Here is a 12257-nt window from a genome sequence, read left to right as displayed (position 1 = left end):
CCCCCGGTCCCGCTCCGCCCCCGGCCCCGCTCCGCCCCCGGCCCCGCTCCGCCCCCGGCCCCGCTCCGCCCCCGGTCCCGCTCCGCCCGCCGACCGAGCTCCTCCCTCAGCGCCGCTCCGCCCTCAGCCCGAGCCCCGCCCCCTGACCGAGCTCCGCCCCGTTCCTCTCCCGGCCCGGCTCGTCCGTCAGCCCCGCTCCTCTCCCTCCTCTCCCGGCCCGGCTCGTCCCGTCCTTCAGTCCCGCTCTTCCCGCCCCTCTCCCGGCCCGGCTCGTCCCTTAGCCCCGCTCCTCTCCCTCCTCTCCCGGCCCGGCTCGTCCCTCAGCCCCGCTCCTCCCGCAGTCCCCGCCCGGAGCGGAGCAGGCGCCTCGGTACGAGCGTTTATCACAGTTTATTGACAGCACAGTCCGCCGGCGGGGCCGGGGCGGCGGCCGGGACAGGGACAGAGAACGGCTCGGACACGGCACAACCGCGAACACCGGGCGGGAGCGGCCCCGGCGCGGCGGGGACAAAAGCGAACGGAAATCTGCTCCAAAGTCTCTGGAAAGGCTGGAAAGGCGGTGACGAGCGGGACGCGGGGCTGGCGCTGGTCGGTGGTGCCCGGCCGGAGCGGGACAGGCGGCGGGGCCCGGGTCCATCGCGGTTCGCTCCTCCCCGCAGTGTCCAGCAGTAACACAAACACGCTCCTTCCCTCCCCGAACAACGGCAGAATCGCTTCTGGCATCACACTGCTTTGGCGATTACAGATCCCTTGCAAAAAAGTCCATTTGCTCCAAAAAAAGTTTATTTATATATCTCTATATATTTTAAGGAAAATATCCGTTTTTACCAAAATACGATATACAGGCACACAGCTGTAAAATAACTTTAAACCAATTCACTATAAAATTACTTTTGGTAATAAATAATTTGATTCTCAGAGAGGCAAAACGCTCCGGGTACCTCCGCAGCTGGGCTGCCCGAGGCACGGTCCCTCTGCATTCCCAGAACGCTCCCACCTGCGCTCCCCTCCTCTTCTCGCTGGGCCTGGCCCAGGGCAGAAGCCACTTGTGCTTTTCAGCCTGCACGAGGCAGAATCCTGCTCCCAACAAACCAGTTCAATGGCAGAACGATCAACAACACGTGCCAAAAGCGATCTGTGAAGTCAAGGGGCAGATCCTCCCAGCAGGGTTTGTTCTGGAAGGAGCGGCTGCTGGGGCTGGGCTGGTGACATCTGTTCTGCTCTGGGGCTCCTGCAGGCCAGCCAGCTGTGCTGGGGTCTGCTCCCAGCGGGAATCAAACCAGGAACAAAACATCTGTGCGTGCCTCTGGGCACAATTCAGAGACAGTCCTTAACCCCAAAAAATGTCAGATTCAGAAATCCTGAACTAACTCTCCTCAGTCTTGGCAATGGCTTAAACGGGAAAACAAAAAGTGGTTGTCACTCCTAAATCTGAAGCAGTTATGTTTATCCTCTGCTCTAGTGAGCAGATCTCTATTGATCTTCAAAGCACCTGAATACATTTGGTCACAGAACAGTATTGCTTTAAAGTCTGTCGTTACAAATACAGGAGAGCCCCTTCAGCAGCGTATCATCATCTCTGGAGAGCTCTGCCCGGCTGCTCTGTCCAGTCTGACCTTACGAGGCGCACAGAGCAGTTTTCAGCTCTCTGTATGAATTTTTTTCCCCAGTTCATGTGAGTGTTCCTGCCTGCAGAGCTCCCTCAGCCCCAGGAGCAGCCCCCAACACCACCAGGACTGAGTGAGGCTCGGCCGCTGCTGCACCACTGAGCTGCACTCACTGACAGTTACTGAGGAATCGAACACAGGTAAAGCTTTTACAAAAGAAACCTCAAGACAAAACACTAGTTCAGACAGATTCCAAGATTTTTAGCTTTGGGAAGAGCAGACTTGCAGCACAGCATGGTTACAGGACACGGGAGGCAGTGAGGCAGGGGAGGTACTTCCTAACTCAAGCCAGGGGTGGCCTATGGAACAGCACTTCCATCCCATCCCGAGGGGAGAAGCCTGACCAGAGATACTCAAATTGTAGCTTCTGAAGATGATTAATTGAAGCCAGATTTCCTGTTGCCCCCATCTATTTCCTATGATCCTTTAAAGACATCTCTGCACATCTCCCTGGGGAACAGTCTTGAGGGGTTTAGTCAGTCATGATTTGACAGACATTATTTTGATGAACTACTCAAAGAAAGGTCCTGAAACTTCTCAAGAAAGTACTCCAGGGAGCAAGTCCTGTTTGCACAGCTCACGGAAGTTAGTGCTCCATTTAGCTAGTGCACAAAGCAAAATGACACATCATATCCCAGGAGGAATGAAAAAACAGAGCATTAAAGACTCATAACCCTGCATTGCCCTGACACTGTTATTTTGAGAAGTCAAAGGGGAAAAAAAGGCAACAGCAGTAACTTTGGCGAGATGTTCCAAAGCCACTTTGAGCAGGAGCACAAACCTACTGTGGGAGCAGGATTCATCTGAGCACACCACATGCAGGGAGTAGGGAGCCAGGCAGGAGCAGTCCTGTAAGGACACAGCTGGTCCAGTTCACCTTGTCCTCTCAATGTTTTACATGCAGAATTTACCCCTTTAATTTGGCATTGCCTGGTGCTGGCAAGTCTTCTCCGCTAATATAAGCAATAAAGATACATGGAGAAAGGGAGAGCGAGATAAGAGGGAAGGCATCAGGCCTGAGAAGAAAAGGATTTGTTCTCTTCTCACTTTAAAATGGTTCAGTCTTTGCTTGGCTTCCACACTGAGGACTGCGAGATACAAAACCAGATTTTCTTCAGTACACACAAGCATACACCGAGAGGTACCTACGACCATAGCACAGAGCACACAGTAGCACAAGTTCAGAATGACTTAGTTCAAACAAGACAAGCTTTTACTTGGAGGGGAAAATATCAACATTTTCATATTGAATGCAGTTCTTTGGGTGGGAAAGAAGGGGCTGGCTCAAAATCCAAGAGCAGACACTTGTCCTAGCTACAGCTAGAGCAGACAGAGGGTATGAGCCCTCTGCTTCCACAGTACAATTCCATACTCCTCCCAACACAACAGGAGTGAAATCTTTATCTTTGAACATCCCAGCACTGGACCTTCTAACAAAGATCAGTGGGTAAGAGGAGAATTAGGAACCTCAAAAACTAATTTTTCACTTGGACAGTCATTGCTGTTAAGTTCAGCTTCTGAACTAATTTTTAAGGCCTATATTCTCCTCCTACATTCCAGCTTCTTCTTTTAAAAAGTGCATTCTTCTCTGATGAGATCTACCTTGGAAAAAAAGCAAACAGAACTTCCTTGAAGGGCTGCAAATGGTAGAAGCCTCTCAGGTCACCAGCAAGGACTCCCCACTTCAGCCTAAACAAAGGTAAGGACCACCAAGGCTTTCCCAGTCAGTTCACAAGCAATATCCCAGAGGTTCACCAGCCCACACGAGTGGAATAATCATCATCATCACTCCTATGCTTGGGAACAGCATACTCTTTTCTTTTCCACAGAGATGGAACCAAAAAAGGAATAGCTTCATCAAAGCAAAAGCTAAAGCAAAGCAAAAGCATTTGGTTGGAAGGCAGTGAGCTGGGGAAAACTCAATTCCCTTTTTCCATGCAAGCTGAACGCTGCTGGTAGAGGAACAGCAGGCAGGGCAACAGATAACCTGCCTCTCACTTGCTGCTGCATTAAAGGCTTCCTGCATCTTTAGCCTCCACATACAATCCCACATTTTAGCAGCTGGGGACCTCCTACCAGGCAGAAAAGCCAGGATCAGCTTCACAGTAATACATGGATCTTATCACTGTAATGCATACAGGGATACCATTCCCTTGGCTAACTGAGGGCTCCTGTACCTGGAATCAGTTATCAATTACTTCAAGGTCCAAGGGTAAGTCCCTGGAAACAGCAAATTACAGTGGCAGAAGAGCCATAACCTTTAGTACAACCACAAATGATCTGCAGCACCTTGTGGAATCCACCCAACATGGCGTATGTGTGTATATATAAATTTTGTATATAGACATCGTAGTGGTTCATTCTTTTTAATACATATACAAGTACCTGTACATATATACATATTTACAATTTACACCAGGCAGTAGATGCATGTGTACTGTACATACACACACAAACGCCGAGCACACACATGCACACACCAACACACACTCGTCACAACAGACTCCACAGCCTGGCAAAGGAAGTCCTGCCAGAGTCCAAAGAGCAGCACCAAGGGGTGGGGGGTCTCAATGTACCAGCTTCACAACTGCTTAGGACAAACAAAGCATTCACAGGATTTTGTACACTTGGGAAATAAAGAATGGATGGTGCAAGCTTCAGCCCAGCTACAAAGAACCTTCATGCAAACTCCCCAGCTACACTGCAGCCGTTCCTGCTGTTCCACACTGTGCTCCCTCAGCAGAACAGATCCACCAGGCTGCTCTGGCTGACCACACCACACCCTGGGTGATGCTCTGCACCCAGGACTGCCATGACACTGCAACAGTCACCAAGTTCTGCACGGTTTCCACCTAAGCACAGAGGCATGGCTGGGGTTAAACAAAAAGCACTGGCTGGACTTGTCCTCTCACTTCTTTCCTAGCAGCCCACGGAAGAGTGACAACTGGCTTTTCCATTTAATAGTTTAAAGTATCTCCATTCCCTCATCCTTGCTTCCCCTGCACTGCCAGGAGCTGCCAGAGCAGTCCCAAATGAGCCTGCCAGCCCTCCTCCAGCAGCCACAAGAGCCTTCTCCAGCCAGCCCCTTCCCAAAGGCCACTGTCCTCATGCAGACACCCATCCAGCCAGGCTCTTGGGCTGGGGAGTGATGGTGCTGCCAAGTTCCAGCCCCTGGCTGCTCCTGAGGGCAGGACTGAGCCTGGGGGGGCATGCAAAACATCCAGGGGGCTCTGGCAGCTCCCACCTGGCTTCACCTGCAAGGGAACATCAGCACCTCTCTGGGGCTGTGCACAGCAGGGTCAGACACACGAGGGACAGGTACAGCACTGTGCAGGACATCCTCTCAGCTCTGCCAGGGACTGCTCATGCTGTGGGAGCCACACATTCCATCCACACACCTGCTGGAAATGCTGGAATTTCTAAAAGTACCTCAAACTGAAGAATGCCCCCTCCTCCTGTGGCAGGATGCCTCACATGACAGTGAGAGGTGGGGGCTGACCTTCAGGGTTTGCAGTTTGTTCACTATTGAACCCCTTGCCCAGCCAGGTCCTTGGCCAGCAGTACAGTTCATACAGAAAACTGCTGCATCAATCTTATAGGGAGCATTAAGTATCTTTACAAATTCACTTCAAAACACTGCTCCAAATGCAATTTAATTGCCCACAGTTTTGTCTCCTCGCTTGCCTAAGACTGAAAAAATATATTTGTTATGAAGGAATCTGTTATTGCTATTGTTGGTTTGCACTGTGTGGTTCCATCTTTACCATTTCAAATCCAAACTCTTTGGGGATAAAATATTGGTTTTTTTCTGTTGATTTTTTTTTCTTTCCAATTTCTTAAAATTGTATAAAAATAAAGGATTTCCACAAATGTGGGCTAAAGGTAACCAATAATACTTCTATGCTTAGGATCAGCTGTTGGAAATGTGGTTGACAGCCACAAGACCAGAAATAAACCTCTAGTGATTCTTTAGTTTAACATTTAAAAGACATGAAAACTTCTGCTTATAAAATTGACCCCATACAGAATGGAACAGCTCAACTAACAGCTGTTTATTATTACTTTTTAAAATAATGGCCCTAAATTTAAAAATAAAATCAAGTACTTCCTTTTATGATTTTCACATTATAAAACTGCACCATTCAAAATCTGTGGCCAGGGAATCCCCTTTGCAGTAAGACAGTTTCTTTTAATAGTCATCAAGTGTGTTTTCCAGGAAAACATTCCTAACATCCAGAATGGAAGCCAGCTCCAAAATGTGCTTTTGGAGGTGAGGGTTCTCCACCGTTTCATCTCTTGGCAGCTGAGGATAAGATTCGGGATAATTTCGAGTCTCCTGCTAGATGACAGTGAAAACAAAGAGAATCAGACACTCATTTCTTTCACACCCTCTAGGAAGAAGACTGCAAAAGGCCAATTTCAACCTAATTATTCAGTATGGCAGAGACAGAAAACATTCTAGAATTTTCAGTTTTCTCTTTCCATTGATTCATAGATGGTCACAGTGGCAATACAAATGCCTGCTCATCTCAGATAGTTATTGGTATGTTCACTGAGGCTTTGCAGGAAAAAAAAATTAAACCACTAAAAGAGACAAAAAATATTCACCTGTACTTACCTACTAGGCTGGAGTTCATTTCTTGAAATTACAGACATGTAAGCATCTCCAGTGGGAGATTCATCTCATCCTAAAACAAATATCTAAGACATTGGGGGCAAATCTCTCCCCACTGACACAGATCTATTTCTTTTCCCTGGTATCAGAGCAGCCCAGGTAGCTGACTTAGACCTGGAGAGCTGCTGGACATCTGCAGTTCCACAACTGAATACTGCACCTTTCAATGCTCCAGTCCCATTTTTCCCTGCAGTATTTAAAATGGAGCAGGCAGTTTATATGCCAACACTCACATAAAATGGTGTAGATCCAGAGCAGACTTCTCTGCTGGCACAGCTTTAACCAACAGGGAGGCAAAAATACCATCTTCCTATTTAGTGTATTCATTTACACTTCAAAGACCTTTCAAAACCCATTCACATGAACACATGCCAGAAATAATGACCCACTCCTCCCCACTTCCCCTTATATTCTTGCTCTATACCTTTTTGGTTGTGTAGAAATAATAATCTCAAGTTATAGAGAGGGATTTTTCAAGCAGACAAGGCTGTCCAGAGTGACATAATTGAACTGGAGTGTGCCTGCTGTGTTACGTGCAGGATGAGGCTCCTGCAAGCCAACGGCTCCGTGCCTTTGGAGAGACACAAAGGCACAGCCTCAGTGCAAGCTGCAGGAGCAGCATGTGAGCATCAGTCCCTTTCTGAGGTCACCCTGGCCCTCCCACCTGACCAGGGCAGCTCTGCAGGCCTGGAGCTCCCACAAAGCACACACATCCCTGCATACCCGGAAGATTTTGTGCATCCTCATCGTAGCTGAACAGAAGATAAATCTCGTGAGAAGCAAGCGAAGGAATTCATCCCCAAAAAACTGAAGGAAGGACTGATCTGTAGAGAAGGCAGAGAAAGCCCAGTTTAGAAAGGCTCAGACCCCCCGAGAGGCTGAGCTGGGCCTGGCCAGGCCGTACCTATGGAGCGGGAGTGGGTCAGCAGCTGGGCAATGTCCCGGTTGATTTTCCGGAGGTAATCCTGACACTTCTCCCACAATCCTCGGCGCATGCTTGATAATCCAGAGACAAACAGGAATGCCATTAAGGGATTGTTCAGAAAGAGTGTGAAGAGGCTACCCCGCTGAGACTGATCTAAAAGAAAAAATAAATCAATAGACAAAGGGATACATTTGGCACATGAAACAGAAACGCTGTCCCTGCCACACAACGAAGTCGCTCACCCGCTAAATTCCGTCACAGAGGAGCTACTCCTGGGTGTTAGTTACACCTTCTCTTGGGCAGGCCTGATCCTTGACTGGCCATAAAGGCTTGCTGGAGACATGCATTAACACCAAGGCACCTAAACTGGCTCTGCTCCTTTCTGGGAGCAATAATGCTGCCCAGAGCTGTAACAACCACCGTCACCCTCGCTGGGCTGGCCGTGCCTCAGTCTCCCTGCAGGAGAGCCTTTGCTCCAGCCCTTGTTGGAGCCATCTGCAGAAATGTCACCAGCACTGGAACCAATTATTTACTACATACACTAGCTAAACTTTATCATACTACTTCAGGGACTGGCAACCTGATTTAGGGGTTACACAGTAGTGGAAAGCTGCCTTTTCCTGAGGAATCCACGTTCTGTTTGGGACAGATACAGGAACTGCAGCTTGTTGGGAAATGCAATACTGCACATACCTTGTAATGCTTTTGGATATGCTGTTGGAGAAAGCAAGCACACCAATGGCTGTCCAAATAAGTTTGTGAAATTCTGTAACAGATAAGAATTTTGAAGTATTGATGGTCACTTTGCTTGCCTTGAATATTCAGCAAGTCAAGGGTACAAATCATATTAATGACAGAAGACACTAATGCCCCTCACACAGCTCAGCATTTGTAATGAGCCTGACAGATTCACTTAGTCAGAGATCACAGCACAGAAGGAATATAACAACTACATTTTAAATTAATTACAATTATCTCATTTCATTGCTACTGATGGCAGACACTAATTTCATGGAAATATGGCTTTCAGTAGTAACACATTACTTGAAAATAAAAAAATCGTGTTCTGCAGTAAAAGTGAAAGCAATTTGGTTTAATGTCTTCCCTCAACACCAACTGAGCTGCCCAGTCAAAACATTTCTTTGCCCTTTCCTTTCTGTCAGGAGGAGCTATGTCTGATGAAACAGGAGGGCCCAGAGAAAACTTTTTTAAAGTAAGTTTCCTTTAAAGCAAGTATGTCATAACCTGGGAAAAAAAGCCAAAAATCATGCACATAAACTCATTAGCTGTCACCAGAAGACCTTTCTTAAACTGAAGGCTTGCAAAGCTATAGAAAATGTGATTGTGCCTGCATCCTTTCAGAGCATAGACTCAAACCCTGCCTCCAGAGCATGTGAGTGCCACACACATCTGCAGATTAGATTCTTAAAACTGCAGTTTATAAGTGTAAGACATACAACACCACAAGTATTTGCTTGTGAAGAATCCTCAAAAAGTTAAGTTTTTTAATTCCTTTTGCTCTCTGCATAATTCAAATGAACTTTCCCTTCCAGGAAGTATATTTCAGTTATATTAGTTTTACAGTTAATTTGATCTAAATCTGCTAAATACTAGAGACAGAAATCTAGTCTAATCAAAATAAAACATTTCCCATCTCTGACTGCTGAGTAGTGCTAGAAACCCTTCCAGCTCATTAGGAGCCCAGGGAAGACTGATAATGCTGGATACTAAGGATTGGTCTCTAAGGAAGAAACAAAGACAACTCCCTTGCAGTAACAAGAGGTCAGCCCAGGAATTGGTGAAAGAAACATTTCAACCTGCAGGAGCCAGACACAGCTGGTTTGAAGTGTGCACACCCTGGCAAGGTTTTACCTTCTCCAGTAATTCATGGTGTTCTCAGCACCATGAACAGGCTGCCCAGTGGAATGAATTCCACTGTGTGTCACTCAGGTCCAGACGCAAGCAGCCGGGCCAGCAGTGCCAACAGCCCTGCAGCCCCACAGCCAAGAGACCCCTGGGTCACAGCCCTGCAGCCCCACAGCCAAGGCACCCCTGGGTCACAGCCCTGCAGCCCCACAGCCAAGGCACCCCTGGGTCACAGCCCTGCAGCCCCACAGCCAAGAGACCCCTGGGTCACAGCCCTGCAGCCCCACAGCCAAGAGACCCCTGGGTCACAGCCCTGCAGCCCCACAGCCAAGGCACCCCTGGGTCACAGCCCTGCAGCCCCACAGCCAAGAGACCCCTGGGTCACAGCCCTGCAGCCCCACAGCCAAGGCACCCCTGGGTCACAGCCCTGCAGCCCCACAGCCAAGAGACCCCTGGGTCACAGCCCTGCAGCCCCACAGCCAAGGCACCCCTGGGTCACAGCCCTGCAGCCCCACAGCCAAGAGACCCCTGGGTCACAGCCCTGCAGCCCCACAGCCAAGGCACCCCTGGGTCACAGCCCTGCAGCCCCACAGCCAAGAGACCCCTGGGTCACAGCCCTGCAGCCCCACAGCCAAGGCACCCCTGGGTCACAGCCCTGCAGCCCCACAGCCAAGGCACCCCTGGGTCACAGCCCTGCAGCCCCACAGCCAAGGCACCCCTGGGTCACAGCCCTGCAGCCCCACAGCCAAGAGACCCCTGGGTCACAGCCCTGCAGCCCCACAGCCAAGAGACCCCTGGGTCACCTGCGGGTCTCAGGCACTGGCTGAGAGCACTCTGGACTCTGCCTCAGCAGAGGCTAAGCCAGGAGAACCTGCCCTGCAATCCAGTGTTGACAGGAGGTCTGGGTATGGAATGTCCTTCCCTTCAGTGCATGGTCAACTCCAAAAAGGATAAACTCCATTTTGTTTCAAATTTGACTGTTTTTTTACTTCAGTGTTCAAGGTTTCCAACAGAAGTATTGCTGATTTTTACAATGCATGTCATCTCCTTCCAAGAAAGAACTGCCCATCATCTCCAAAAGAAGTCACTTCACATTTAAGCTTTGCTAAGCTGAGTATTTATACCACATCACTGTCAAAGGCCTTGCATTCCCACTGGCTGGAGGTTTTGGTTTGGTTTGGTTTTAAGACTTTGCATTTTACCATGATCCTAGACAACGACAGCTACAGGAAGATATTGATTTAAAAATATTATTTCATCCACATATGCAGTGGTAACCTTCAAGAACACACAGACAGCTATATTTAAATGGAAGTGTTAAAAAAAAATCACGGCTTTCAGTAGATATGCTCGATTTGCAGTTATCTTCCACTTTCAGCTAAATATACAGAGAAGGAAGCTGTTCAAGTGCTGCTGATTTGACAAACTGGCAAGTCACTTCCTGGCAGGACTTACTTTCAGTCATCACCATTTATGTCCTGTGGAGAGAGGGAGAGGACGGGGATGCGTGCAGGAGAGCAGGGACGGGCTGCAGAAAAGGATGTGTGAGCATTTGCTGTTCCTGCTGCTACTGCTGGCAGTGACATTTAAATGTCAGGATAGCTCCTGTCCTATCAGGGAGGATCAGAGCAGCCACGGGGAAAAAAGTCACTATTGACTTCAATTCCTCACACGGCTGCTCTTTGTTCATGGCAGCACCCGAGCCCCCAGACACCTCCCAGCCCACAGGGGACAGTCACAGGACAGCTCTGCCAGGGCTCTCTGGGGACAAGGACCCCAGCACAACCACAGGCAGGAGTGTACAAGGGCTGGAACACTGACCTTGAGAGCTCTGCCATGAACCTTCACTGGAAAACAACACAAGGCACCCAAACCTGTCCCCTGACATCCCACTGCCTGCGTTCAGTGGCAAGAGATGGGGAAGATGAATGTCACTTCTGAATGCTGAACTTTTTTCTTTCTAGGTTCCTTGCATTTGTGCCCACACTGTTCTGATCTGGGTCAGTGCTCCTAGCAGCCACTTCTATAATCCTGTCCTGAAATACTTCCCAATCTCACATGGATGCTCCCCACCAGTTGTGCTGAACAGACTGCTGGGTTTTACACCCCTGCCAGCTCACTGCAGAACAATAAAAAGAAACTCAGTGGAGGTTACAGAGTCGCTTACTGTGTGCCCACAAAACAAAGAAAACTTAATTATCAAATTTAAATGCAATACAAAAAGCAAATTCTACTGTAAACACTTGACATTATTCTCACAAAACCTACAAATCTACATGTGGAAATCCATTGCCCCAAACAGGTTCTTTGCTCTAAGCTTTACACAGAACCCAGAGCTGGAATCCTTTGCTCTCTTACAGAGCTGATCCATTTGACATCTTCTAACAATTCTATTAGAGAAGAAGGTGCTACAAAAACCAAAACCAAACCAAAAACCCAACACAAGCCATACCTTTTTCCCCTGAAAGAAAACCAATCCTCCTGATGTTATACTGGAATGAATGCCAGGAAAGAGCATAGGGAAATAAATCCCTTCCAAATGCTCACTTTCTCAGAAAGACAAGTAAATCACTCTAATTGTGTTTCCCTCCATTTAAATGGGGAAGGGAATTCAAGAAAAAAGCAGATTTGTTCTGAAACCAGTGCAGTGAATTTAAATAAAGTGGTGTTTAAAAAGCCCTCTGAGATACACTACGCTACAGCAAACCAAAGAGCCAACCGAGAGGCCAGATCATTATCTGGCTGTCAGGCAGGAGTTCCCTGGCTCACGCTGACCACTGATTTAGTACCTCTCCTTGGCCAGCACATGCCTTCCAAACAAACAGCACAGCCTGTGGACACTGAGCAAGGCACAAGCTCCTCTGGCCACTAGACGTCCCTGTTCCTCCTCCGAAACGCAGCTGTGGATGTTCCCTCCCGCCCTGCACATAATGGAGCTATAAAAAGGAGCACAGAAGAAGTGGCACTTTCCCCAGATATAGCACACTCTTATTACCCCATTCATGAAGAAATACATGTGTAATGCTCTCCAGATTCAACTGGCCACCACGAGTGCAATGCCTGCTTCTGCATTACCCAAACTGCAGATTCCCAGAGGTGATTTGGCATGGAGCAATTCTACTGT

At 48.4% G+C, this 12257-nt stretch overlaps 1 protein-coding gene across 1 annotated transcript in view; it reads right to left on the bottom strand.

Annotated features, from left to right (window-relative positions):
• Positions 1-371: 371 nt before the first annotated feature.
• Positions 372-12257, bottom strand: part of SCAI (suppressor of cancer cell invasion) — a 38849-nt gene continuing 26963 nt past the window's right edge. Inside the window, exons 17-20 of the mRNA XM_066563178.1 lie at positions 7961-8033; positions 7247-7420; positions 7066-7166; positions 372-6006 (exon numbers count right to left, since the gene is read on the bottom strand). Of these exons, the coding sequence (XP_066419275.1) occupies positions 5857-6006; positions 7066-7166; positions 7247-7420; positions 7961-8033 (498 nt within the window). The 3' untranslated portion in view covers positions 372-5856. The remainder of the gene's footprint in view (positions 6007-7065; positions 7167-7246; positions 7421-7960; positions 8034-12257) is intronic.

This window comes from Molothrus aeneus, chromosome 19, assembly GCF_037042795.1.
Source record: "Molothrus aeneus isolate 106 chromosome 19, BPBGC_Maene_1.0, whole genome shotgun sequence".
In the NCBI taxonomy this organism is placed as follows: domain Eukaryota; kingdom Metazoa; phylum Chordata; class Aves; order Passeriformes; family Icteridae; genus Molothrus; species Molothrus aeneus.
The sequence above is the reverse complement of the archived record's forward strand: the minus strand, read 5'-3'. Positions and strand labels throughout refer to the sequence as shown.